The sequence below is a fragment of the Macaca mulatta genome, chromosome 1, assembly GCF_049350105.2.
Source record: "Macaca mulatta isolate MMU2019108-1 chromosome 1, T2T-MMU8v2.0, whole genome shotgun sequence".
NCBI classification, from domain to species: domain Eukaryota; kingdom Metazoa; phylum Chordata; class Mammalia; order Primates; family Cercopithecidae; genus Macaca; species Macaca mulatta.
The window spans coordinates 27,531,448-27,545,120 of NC_133406.1; the positions used below are offsets into that span (position 1 = coordinate 27,531,448).

The window sequence follows — 13,673 nt, forward strand, 5'->3', positions numbered from 1 at the left end:
CTAATCAAATACTTCTCTTGATCTTAGAAGAATAACAAACTTTTCGGAACCTCAGTTTTTCCTCCTCAATAAAAAATGAGGTTTAATGAGACAATTTATATCATATATTCCAATTCTATGATCTTCCCAGAAAATAACTTTTAATAATAGTCAAGATCTTTTTGATAGAATAAACACATAACTGTATTAGTTAAATCTAACTCTAATACATATATAATAGATACATGCTGATAGAAATCAATTTGAATTTTGAAAACTTACTAAAAGTGAACTTAATTTGATCACACAAATAGAAGAACATACTTCAATTTATAGCAAGAGGAAGTAATTATTTAGCCATACTCTTAACTACTCAGGACTGTTTATATACTACCATGTTATCATATTCTTCTTAGATATAAGTGAAAACAAAAAATATGTTTGATTAATCTAAGAAGAGTCAATCCCAAAATAATGTCAGGCACATCATGAACATAAATAATTATATACTGATAATGAAAATGACAGATACTAAATATATATGGGAAAAATAAAATTTCATACATTCAATAATTATAATTCAAGGTACTTATTAAATCTGATAAATAAGTCTCAGGTTTTCAAAGGGCCTGCCATATCATTCACTATAGTATAGCTACTTCCTAGTTCATTTGATTTTAAAATAAAATAGAGTAGGCAGACATACTATATATTTAGACTATCTAAAGGAGAAGACATTTTTGCCAGTAATACATAGCCACATAATGATATATAGTTATAAAAATTATCCTTAATGGAGTTAAGGTCAATGATCCAATAATTTCATTTAGAGGAATCTGCTCCAAGAAAATAAGCAGAAATATAGACAAATATGTATGTACAAATATGTGCAGTGAAGAATTATTTGTAATAGATAAAATTGTAAACAACTCAGTTATCTGAAAACAAGGTAGGTTAATATATGATCTATTGACTATATTATTGTACATAACAAAGACTTTTTAACGACATGGTAAAAAGCAGATAGAATTTTTATTTTATCTTTATATATTTTTATACTATGTATATTTTACACAGGTGAAAATGATATATGCTCAACTTGTATTTCCCAAAGATCATCGCATCAACACAGTAAAAGATGGCAAATGAGAGCCTAGTATAATTCAGTCAAGAAATAAAGAAGGTATGAACAAAGAGGGTATTAATTAATAAATTAATAAAGAGGGAATTAATACAATGGCACTAGTAATGAAAGGAAGAAATATTACAGTTTCAAGAGATTTTTAAAAAGCAGAATCAACAGATTGTGGCTGCCAAGTAGAACAGCAGGTAACAAAGAAGAACTGTAGGTAACAAAGTGGAAGTATGGGTAACAAGGAAGAGATCTGGCTAAATTTTAATTCCACAAACTGAAGTTGGAGATGCAGAAGGCAAAATAGCTTAGGGTAAAATAACAAGATCAGGTGACTCTGAAATAAAATTTTAAGTTTAAACAAACTTTCTATATATTATGTTTAATATGGCAAGATCCATTCTATATATTAGAAATGATTTTTATTCAGAAAGGTCCAATCATCTGGAATATTGACTAATATGGAATACATTTCTTAATGAAGCAATAACAGTGAGTTATTGCTATTGTAAAATCTTTATTCAGAATTATCTCAGTAGGGGAATAAAGTGTTTAATTTTTATCAAAATATTTTAATTTGAAAATGGCAAACATGAACTATTTCAAGAAAAAGCTTTGTAAGTTACCATATCATTTTTATTCTCCATAAAAATGCTGAGTTTCTTCAAGAATGACACAACTAGAATTAGCAGTTCAAAATTGTCCCGATCAAGGGCCTTCACCAACATGTGAACTATGTTCTTGTTCCTCATTTTCAGTTCGGTACGAGTATCCTCAGCAAGATTCAGAAGCAAATAAAGAGCAACTAGAAAAATGAAATATATGAGAGTTAAAGAATTAGTAAACTGAATCAACAATTTAGAAAATCATTTCTACTCACCAAGGCAACAGAGATAGCCCTAAAACGTTAATATATTATTTTGAAAATTTTAACTGGTTAGTAATTGGTTAATTAAAAACCATTTATTGTTACTGAATGGGATATATGTGTGTGTGTGTGTGTGTGTATTTAAAACAAAACATATATATAAAAAATAATTCATACAATGCTGAGAAGGACACAATAACCAAAATAAAACAATGATTCCTGCCCTCTTGGAGCTTACAGTTTAACAGAAATCAAATGGCAACTAAAGGTAGATAAGTCAGGAAAAAATAATGCAGACAGGGGAAAATAGTTTTTATACATATAGAAAACAAGATAACATATTATAAAACTTTAACACCTAAAGTCTGCTGTGTTAAAAAGTGCAATAATCCAAAATATACAGTATAGCTACAGCTAAATTTGAGCCTACTAAAATTGACTTTTCGTATGCAAACCCATTTTCTGTTAGTCACTATAAGAAAAGACCTTATGAAATTCAGTAAGACAATTATTGTACTAGACAGAGTTGAAGCCACTGTTTGCTAGTTTTAAGTAAAATTTCTTTTAGATTTGTATAATAAAAATGCTTAGGTTCTCAAAGGAAACTTATTCTCTTTTTATAGTGAAAACGATATTAACAGATAATGTTTTCCATTTTTCCTTGATTGACAGGGAGCTTCAGAGTTCAATTTCTGTAAGAATTATGTAGGTTTTTATGTTCAATACAGTCTTTTTGCTCTCTTGTGGCCTCACTGTTTTAGTGTTTCACTTCATGTATTCTTGCCAGCTACCTCTAAACGCTTATGAAAAGAAGAAATACATGCATATGCATATTCATAAGTAGATAAATATAAAATTTATTTATTTAACAAATATTAGAGATGGAGGGTGGAAGGCCAAACGTATCTATTGTATGCCAGGCCTGTTGATGTATAAAGCGTATTTAAATTCTAAAACAGTTTTATGAGGAAAGAAGTATTATAAAAATTTTACAGATGGGAAACCCCTGATTCAAAGAAATTAAATAACTTTCCCTACCATACAGCTAGAAAGTGTGCTAAATTGAAATTCAAGCCTATCAGATCCAAAGCTCACTCACATACTTACGCTATTACATTATGCTGACTTTCTATATGAGGCACTGTCAAAAGGTTTTAGAATTACACTGAAAAAACAAACAGGCTTCTCTTTACAGCCAAGATAGATGTAGCAGGTTGAATATCGTCCTCCGAAAATTTATGTTCACCCAAAACCTCAGGATGTGCTTTATTTGGAAATAGGGTCTTTGCAGATGTAACTGGTTATGGTGAGGTAATAATGGATTAGGGTAGACCGTGAATCCAATGAGTGGTGTCTTAAGAAGAGGAGGAGATGACATAACAGAGACCGACAGATTGGGAAGAAGGCCATATGAAGACAAAGGCAGAGACTGGAGTGATGTAGCTAAAAGCCAAGAAGCACCAAGGATTGCTGGGACCCACCAAAAGCTGGAAAGAGACAGGAGAAGATTCTTTTCCAGAGCCTTCAGAGAGAACATGGGCCTGATGATACCTTGATTTTGGCCTTCCACCCTCCAGAGCTATGACAGAATAAATTTCTGTTGTTTTAAGCCATCCAGTTTATGGTAATTTGTTACAGCACCCCAGGAAATTAATAGGATGGGGTTTTAAACCTTTGCCTGACAACACCACGAAAAAACCTGACTGAAATACACAAAACAAAGATTTTCACAATAGTGGACACCAGACAAGGAAGGACAGTAATCCCTGAGAGATAAGAAATAAATGAGATAGTCCTATGTTTATCCTAGAATATTGCCTTGAGAGAGTTTCCAGGTCACAACACAGTGAAGGAGAATCCAGGCAGAACCTGATAGTATCCCTGAGTTAAGGAGATGAAGCCAAGAATCCAGAGATGCCAAGGAGTTCACAGAAAAGAGTATTGAAGAAGAAAGAGCTGAGCAGAGAGAAACTCTGGAGTTCTAACAGAGGCCTCCCTCAAATATTGAGTTGAGTATTGATGGGAGCGTAGGAATTTAAGTGAGGCTGGGACAGAACAAAATGAGAGGAGTAGAAGAACAAAGCTGAAAATAATGCCTGCTTCTACCAACCATACTGGCAATCTCATAATTCATGCATTAGTGGGTAAAGTCCTCAGAAGGGTCTTGCCTCCGTAGTGGGAAATAACCAGCTTTATACAAAATGCTGCTTCTGTCCAGACTAACAAATTATAAGAGTAAGATCCAAGAGGATACAACTGTTTCCAAGTAATTTAATTATGTTCCCAAACAAAACTCAAAGATATTTTTAGGAATAAAAAATCCACCTACAACAATGTAAATTTCACTGTCTTGCTTTTTTTTTTTTTTTTTTTTTTGAGACGGAGTTTTGCTCTTGTTGCCCAGGCTGGAGTGCAATGATGCGATCTCGGCTCACTGCAACCTCCACGTGCCAGGTTCAAGCAATTCTCCTGCCTCAGTCTCTCGAGTAGCTGGGATTACAGACATCCACCACTACTCCTGGCTAATTTTGTATTTTTTAGTAGAGACAGTGTTTCACCATGTTGGTCTGGCTGGTCTCGAACTTCTGACCTCAGGTGATCTGCCTGCCTCGGCCTCCCAAAGTGCTGGGATTACAGGCATGAGCCACTGTGCCTGACCCTGTCTTGCTTCTAATCAAAGATTATCAGTCATACAAGAAGCAGGGAATATAACTCACAAGGAAGAGAAAAATGAACCAATTGCAACTGTCCAAGAATTGACCTAGAGTTTAATTATAAAAACGAACATTATAAGTTATATAACTGTATTCCAGATCGTCTAAAAGTTAAGTAGAGACATGGGAGATACCACAAAAAAATTCAAACTTCTATCACTGAAAATTATAATGCTTGAGACTGTAAACTAGATGAAATTAACAGCAGTTTAGAAATAGGAGGAAAAAAGATTAGTGAAACTGAAGATATAATCACAGAAACTATCCAAAATTAAACACACAGAAAAACATGGAAAAAATGTTGAGTTTCAGAGAACTGTGGAACAACTTCAAGTGGCCTAATATATGTTTACCTGAAGTACCTGAAGAAATAGTAACAGAAACATTTCCAAATTTAGTGAAAATTATAAACCCAGAGTTTCAACAAGCTCCCTAAACTCCAAAAACAAGAAACAGAAAGAAAATTACACCAAGGTCCGTCATAATAAATTACTCAAAATGAATGATGAAGAGACAATCTTAAAAGCAGTCCAAGAGAAAGAGACCTTATACTAATATATAGACAAAGATAGCATGACAGCAGACTTCTCATCAAAAACAGCGCAAACAAGGCAACAATGGAGCAACATCCTTATAGTATTAAAAAAGGTTGTCAACCTAGAGTTCTAAGCCCAGTGAAAATATTTCAAAAAGATAAAAATATTTTTAAAATAAGACATTTTTAGACACACAAAAGGTAATTAACCACTGGTAAATATGTCCTACAAGAAACATTACAGGAAATTGCTCAGGCAAAAAGAAAATGACACCAGACAGAAATATGGATCTATGCAAAGGAATAACATCAATGGAAATGGTAACTCTACAAGTAAATATATAAGATTATTTTCTTAGTAAATATATATTTAAAATAAAATTGATTATTTATATAAAATGATAATGTGTTATAAGGTTTTTTGTTTGTTTGTTTTTGGCTTTTTTTTTTTGAGATAGAGTCTCACTCTGTCACCTGACTGGAGTGAAATGGTGCGATCTTGGCTCACTGCAACCTCTGCCTCCCAGGTTCAAGTGATTATCTTGCCTCAGCCTCCTGAGTAGCTGGGGACTACAGGCATGTGCCACCACACCCGGCTAATTTTTGTTTTTTGGTGAAGACAGGGTTTCCCTATGTTGCCCAGGCTGGTCTCAAACTCTGGACCTCAAGTTATCTGCCCACCTGGGCCTCCTAGAATGCTGGGATTACAGGTGTGAGCCACCACACCTGGCCTTGTGATAGGGTTTGTAACATATGTATAAGTATAATAAATGTTAGTATTAGCATAGAGGTGGGAGAGGGAAGAAGTGATTGTAACACTAAGCACGAAATGGCACAAAATACTTGACAGCAGACTTAACTTATGATAAGTTAAACATGTATCACTTGTAGGTAATTATGATTAAAGATGTGTGATATAAACCTTAAAGCAATCAATAAAATAACAAAAGACTTATAGCTAAGCTAACAATGGAAATAAAATAGAATTTTAAAAAGTCTCAAATTCATATGAAGGTGGACAAGAAGGAAAAAGGAGGAAAAAGACACATACACACATGCAAAGCCAATCTAAATGCTGTTCATAAAAAAACACACTTAATAGAGACATAAATATATTAAAAATATATAGACAAATATATCCCATGATAACACTAGTCACAAGAAGTAGATTAACATAAGACAAGGTAGATTTTAGACAAAAAAATATATCCAGCCATGATGAAGATCACTTCATACTGGTAACAAGGACAATTCATCAATAGTACATCTACATCCTACATCCTTATGTCCCCAAGAATAGAGAGCTTCAAAAATACATGTGGTGAAAACTGGTAGTAGTGCAGGAGCAATAAATAACTCACAATTATAGTCAGAGATTTCAATATTACTCTCTCAACAATAGAAAAAGTACAGGAAAACATCAACATATGTAAAGACTTGAACATCAATTATTTGGGAAAAAAAGATCTCCCTTCTAAATAACCCATGGGTCAAAAAAGAAACCAAAAGAGAAACTGGAAAGTATTTAAACTGAATGAAAATGAAAACAGAACATATGAAAATCTGTGGGATGCCATCAAAGAAGTGCTTAATGGGAAATTTTTAGCACTAAATATCTGTATTTGAGAAGAAAGGTCTTGAATAAATGACCTCAGCTTCCATCTTAAAAAAAACCAAAAAACAAAACAAAAAAAAAAACAAAAATATAAGAGCACATTAAACCCAAAGTAAGCTGAAGAAAAAAATTACAAAGATCAAAGTAGAAATCAATGGAATAAAAAATTGGTAGGGCTAAAAGCATCTGATATCAAAATTTTCTATAAGCTATGGTAATGAAGACACTGTGCTACTGGCATCAAAACACACAAAAGTGATGGACAGAACAAAATAGAAACCCAAAAATAGGCATGACACATATGGACAAATGGTTCTGACAAAGATATAAATCAATTCAGTAGATAAAAGATAGTGTTCTCAAAAGTAGTACTTACATAATTAGCTATTCATATGCAAAAAAAATGAAGAACTTTGATCCATTCCTCACCCCATATACAAAAATTAACTCAAAATGTATTATAGGCTTAACTAAACTGAGACTATACAACTTCTAGAAGAAAACATATGAGACAATAATTGTAACCTTTGGTTAGGAAAGGATTTCTTAGATACAATACCAAAACCACGATCGAAAAAACACTAAGTTGGAATTCATAAAAATGTAAAATTCTGCTCTTAAAAAGATACTTTAGGAGAATGAAATCATGTATCTGCATAAATGCTTATATCCAAAACATGTAAAGAATATATATAAAACAATCCAATTTAATAATAAGGCAAAAATTATGAAGGCACACTTCAACAAACAAAGAGATGGCAGATAAGCACATCAAGAGATGCTCAACATAATCAGTCACTAGAGAAATTCAAATCAAAACCACATACATTGATGGTGAGAATACAAAAACGACTATTATAGAAAAACATCTGGCAGTTTCTTACAAAGTTAAACATACGCCTATCATATGACTCGGCCATTCCATCATTAGGTATTTAACTAAGAGAGAAGAAAGTGTATGTCCATACAAAGACTTGTAGACAAATGTTCACAGCAGCATTAAAATTGCCAAAAATTGGAAATATTCTAAATGATCAACAGGTGAATACAAAGAAATACTATTTAATAACTATTTGATAAATGCAATAATATGAATGAATCTTTAATTATGCTGAGTAAAAGACAAAAACACATATATACTACATGATTTCATTTATATAAAACTCTAGAAAATGCAAACTAGCCTAAAGTGACAGAAAGCAGATCAATGATGACTTGGGATTGAGGAAGAAGGGAGAAGGTAGAAGGAAAGGGAGAGATTACAAAGATGTATGAGGAAATTTTGGGAGTGATGGATATGTACTTTATCTTGATTATGGTCACCATTTCATGGGTATTTACATATGTTAAAATTTATCAAATTATATACTTTAAAATTATACAATTTATTATCTATCAGTTATACCTCAATAAAGCTGTTAAGAGTATACAATATCTGCATAAATAAAATATTTGGTTAGAAACAGAGCTTATAAACTTTTGCATGTTAAAAAAGTCAAATTAGTTCTTCGAAACTTTCACACGAAAACAATTGCTTTCTTGAGATCTGATGCATTTTGGATTACATGCTAACATAGATAATACCTATTATTTTCTAGCATATTTTAAAATGAACTTTTGAAAATCTGACATTTTCTCCAACAGGCTGAACTAAATTACTTGGCTTCAAATATTTAAAAAACTCAGTGTAGTTAAAATTGCTAATAATCTTCACAGGATGAAAATATTTTGGGAGTTAACAAGTATTTCCACATACAAAGTTAGTCAAACACCGATTAACTACATGAATCATCAAATAGTCAAGTAGAAACCAGGAATTAAATTCACATTTAAAAGTCCCATGTCATTATCATTAACCACCATAAGATTTTACATCTTATCAGTAACCAAAAAACCATACTATTGAAGTTTTAAATATCTTAATAAAGCTAGAGACAAGGAATTCTTTTCTATTAAACAAGAGAAATATTTTAAAATTTTTATATCAATTTCCTAGGAAAGCAATAAAATAATTCACTTTATAAAACAAGTAAGTTAGGGTTGAAGAGACAAAGATTGTTATCATTGAAAAGGTCACACACTAGATTAAAAAATCCTTTCTTAGGAAATAAATAATAAGTATATAAACATTTAGGAACTAAACGGGGAAAAATAGTAGAGTGAAATTTAAAACATTACCCATGCTAAAGAAAGACGAACTTGTAGCATATTAACATTTATAGAACTTTCAGTTATTCTCACATTAGCTTCACAGGTATGATAAAAAAGTGAACAAAACAAATGTATTTAGAGTACTTTGTTGCCTTCCTCATTGCTTAGGAATTCATACCTCGTAATAGCTGTTCCTGTTTTACCACAAGCCCCTGGTACTTTTTAAAGGTTTTTTCATAATCCTTTCTCAAGGTTTGATTTTCAGGGTCTTCATCAAGTAAACAACTTGTTAAGGATCATCCATACTCACTGAAGCAAAAAAAATCTACTGATAAATTCTATGAACAACGGCACTATTAGATTTTATATGCAACTTTATCCAGTTATTTTTCTCACCAAAAGTTTAACTAAAATGTTCTCTGTATAATAATTGTGCTGTAACAGCACTTCTTATCTAAGTGCTCATGGATTTCCTAGGAGTCCTTGGGTGAACAAACTTTTTTTTAATGTAGCCCACAGCTAACATCATATAGATGTTTGAACCTCACCAAATACTTGAATTCCCAGAAACTGTATGTGAGTATTTTATGTAGGTGCACAAATCTATAACTTTCAACAGATTATCAAGTGGGTCCACGAACCAAAAATATTACTGCCTCAGAGAATGATTTAGTTACTAAGAACACTGGATTTTACTTCAGACAGAGGCCCAGAATATTTAAAGGATATAGATTAAATCTAAAGCTTTTATAGCAGCCTTTTCAGACTAGAGATGCCAAGAAAGAACTAGCCCAAACTTAAAGGTAAACAAATTTTAAAAATCACATCTTTTGGTCCCAAATCGTCTCCTGGACACCTTGCAAAAATAATCAGTTATTTCAGCATGTGAGTCAAGCATATGACCCCAGAATATGAGTCAATGCGGCTAACCTTGTTGAATACCACTTGTATCAAAGTACAAAGAAATTTAGGACATAATAAAATAGTAACATGTCAGGAGAAATGACCAGAATTCTGATGTAATTTTTATATCCCTTCAATTACCATAATCTATTGAGTCTAAGACACATTTTCCTCACATCTTAACATCTCCAAAATGGGATGTGTCTTATAATCCATGATGTGTCATAGCTTAATTGAAAGCATATGTTCCTCTCCTAGCGGTTAAACAATAGTGAATCTTAAAATTAATGGTGTCTGATATAGAAATACAGTATGTCCTAAGATATCAGTTCTTGTCACCAAACAATCACAAAATGCAAATTCATGATTGCTAAAGAGTTCCACTAGTGGTTCCCTGCATACTTCTCCAGTTTAAATAAATTTTAGGTATCACTGAAGCATTCAGGAGTCTTGGGACTCCAGAACTGATGTAAAGTCTCTAGGATTCTTGGGTTGTCGATGTAGTTGAGTCACTGTCAATCTAGAAGTGTTTATGGTATGCATAGGAAATTTATAAACCTGAAAAGATTCTAATTAAGAAAAGTCAAAGCTTGTGTGTGGTGTGGATTTTATAGCATCTTGGAATTCCATGTGACAATAATAAAAGTCTGAGAGATTTTGTACACAATAACCTGAGTTAACCTATTACAACACAGATTAAATTGAAGCCTCAGGGTTTCCGGAGGCCAAAATTAATATAAAAGTAAGGTCCACTTTTGCACAAAGCAGAGTTAAAAATGTATGATACACTGCACAACAGGAATAAAGTTTTCACTTTTTAAAAGACACAATAAACACGTGATTCAAAGGAAAGTTACCAGCATGCCTAGTTGATCTACAAAACACATCATGTTTGAACATATATGAATAAACCAGGGGCCTCCGATCCAGAAGCATTAAGTTGTAGAGGCTAAAATATGATAAATATCTTCAAATATGAGAAGAATTATGATGTTGAAGAGAATATCCTTATTCCATATTGCTTTGGTATGCAATACTAGAACCAATGGATAGAAGTTATTGGGAAATGGACTTCAGTGCACTAAAGACTATTATAATAAACAGAATGCTAAACCACAGAATGGGTGAAATAGATAAGCATTGACATTGTTAAAGAAGAGCCGATGTAATGCCATTTGCCAGGGAAGTTGCAGAAAAGATTTTTATATTTGCAAGATAGGTTAAAACAGATACCTAAGTTTTCTTTCACAGGTTCTATCACTCTATAGGCCTTTCAAATTTTTATTTATTAACAACAGTATTTTTGCACTTTCCTAGAAAAATAGAACCTTTAGGTTCATCACCAAATTTACACCCATTCTAATCAAAGTCACCTTAGTACTCACATAGAAGTATATAAGTAGTAGCGGTGAACTAGGCTTCAACTAACCAAAGGATCATAGTGGATGTAATTATGTAATCCTTTAGAGGTTCACCTACTAAGTTTCCCAACACAACTACTACCTGCTCCTTCTACCTCATTAACTAATAAAGGTTGTTAAAAGACAAAAAGTGAATGTCAAACTGTATTCATTTTGACAGTTTCAATCTACTTCTTAACCTTCAATAACACACTCCTGCATTGTTTCCAAGTAATGCAATTAACAATTTTAAAAAAGAAAAAAGAAAAGAACAAAACCATCCCACCCATCCAAAGCTTATAGCAAAAGGCAAAAGAGGGTTCAAATGCCACCCTAAAAGGATATCAGCTTTCTTCTTCTTTGAAAGTTCTTCTTGCCAAAGCTCATGTCTTTTTAACTCATGATCAATAATATTCATACACAGAGCTCCAATTTTATAATGAGTAATAAGTCCATGAAACTGAGAAAAGCTTTAAAGAAGACATTTTAATATATATTTAAAAGAATACATTTTATGGGTACAGGAAATTTGTTTTTGGTGATCAATGGTACAAACCATGTAGAAAATAAATTTGATATACATATTTTAAAAGATATATCAACAATACACTACTAGAAAGACTTGAGATTATAAAATTATTTTAAATATATCACACTACCCTTACCTAAAATACAGTTATTTTTAAGAAGTTAGAAAGTAGACATTTTTTGTAACTAACCACCATATTAACTACTCAGATATTCACAATAGATTTTTAGATTATTGTCTAACAAAACAATAATGTATCAATACTAGACATACATTTTATTTATTGTGTAAAACTGACATCAATTAGTAAAGTACTAGTAATTAGGTTTTACATATGTTTTCTGGACAATTCATTCATCCAAGTATTTATTCAATAAACAATTATTTGCTAATACTAGCACATTTTTAGAACAGAAGCAGCAATTCTCTAGGAATTGGCTAGAACTTTTCGTAACGTTTTAATAAACATCTTTCTTAAGGATATATGTGCATAAATAATAAATATGAATACATAATAGGTATGTATTTGCACATACATGCATATATATAACAATAACATTTACTGAGCACTTACTGTGGGTCAGGCCTTATTCTAAGCATTTTAATTTTTAATTCATTTAATTCGAAAAACTATCCAAAGAGGGTGCGACTATTACTATCCAAATTTTACTCATAAGGAAACTGAGGCATGAGTGAGTATAGACTAAATGAAAGATAGAATAACAGATAGCAAGACAGAAAATGGGAAACAGGAATAAGAATTTAGCGGTACAGCATAGGCAGACACACAGAGAAACTGAGAGAACGAGTGATCTACATATTGAATCAATGACACAAACAGCAATAGAGATACAGTAGTCATTTGATTTAATAATTTTTATACTCACCTGGAAAAGCAAAAAAAGATGTAAATTATGTTTGTAGCTAACTCAACACTTTGCTTCCAGTCTTCTCTCAGGACCCTTGCTAATGCACCAAGGGCAGTTTCTAAAGAAAAAGGAGAAGTACCGAAATGATCATTCTCCTTGCTCTGGTATAAAGGGTGATTGGTTTTAAATGTCTAGTTATTAATAAATAACAAAGCTAAGATAGAACTGGGACAAAAAGTAGTATGCTTCTTTCCAATACGGACAGCTACTTTTAAAACTAAAATGTAACTTTACTTAAAGATACGTAAAATGCTACTTCAAGTATATACTGTACACAGAAGTAATCAAATATGATTTAGATAAAGTGACATAATATATATTATGGTAACAATAAAATAATTAAAAAGCCTTTCATTTTTTAATTTAATAATCTTAAATTAAGAACTGCAATCTTAATTTGTAAGATTAAGAACTGTACTCTTACTACTGCAGTACTGATTTTTTTCTTTTTAACATCTGATTTAATGTATTTGATAATATGAAAAAAACTTGAATAAGTCTAGAAAAAAAGAGCAGTTTAGTAGACTAACACTAGTTCCATTAAAGTAAATTAAAAACCAAATAAAATCTATACACAGAAAAATAAATTTAATATTTCAGTATCACACTGAATTTATGCTAATAGCTGCAAATAAAACAAAAAGCTTTCACAAAATTAACTTTCAGGTAGGTTAATAAGCATTTCTGCTAAAATTTTCTCTTCAGGAAATGAAAATTATAAATTAATGACATAGTTTCAAATTGGGTTGGTACATGGCATACTAATTCTTAAAATAATTAAAACAAAATATCTGTATGTTAAAATATAAAAATCATAATTCCACTGTTTTTAATAGATACTCAGGATTTACAATAGTACTTTATGGACTGCATTATAAGTATTTATTATGGTAATGAAAATGTTCCATATTTGAGCTT

The 13,673-nt window shown here is 31.7% G+C and overlaps 1 protein-coding gene across 3 annotated transcripts in view; it reads right to left on the reverse strand.

The window, feature by feature from the left end:
- Nucleotides 1-13,673, reverse strand: part of KIFAP3 (kinesin associated protein 3) — a 146,780-nt gene that overhangs the window by 98,516 nt on the left and 34,591 nt on the right. For all 3 annotated transcript variants that reach the window (XM_015124832.3, XM_028850267.2, XM_077999637.1), the window contains exons 6-9: nucleotides 12,714-12,813; nucleotides 11,643-11,767; nucleotides 9,173-9,271; nucleotides 1,738-1,916 (exon numbers count right to left, since the gene is read on the reverse strand). In XM_015124832.3, the coding sequence (XP_014980318.1) occupies nucleotides 1,738-1,916; nucleotides 9,173-9,271; nucleotides 11,643-11,767; nucleotides 12,714-12,813 (503 nt within the window). The remainder of the gene's footprint in view (nucleotides 1-1,737; nucleotides 1,917-9,172; nucleotides 9,272-11,642; nucleotides 11,768-12,713; nucleotides 12,814-13,673) is intronic.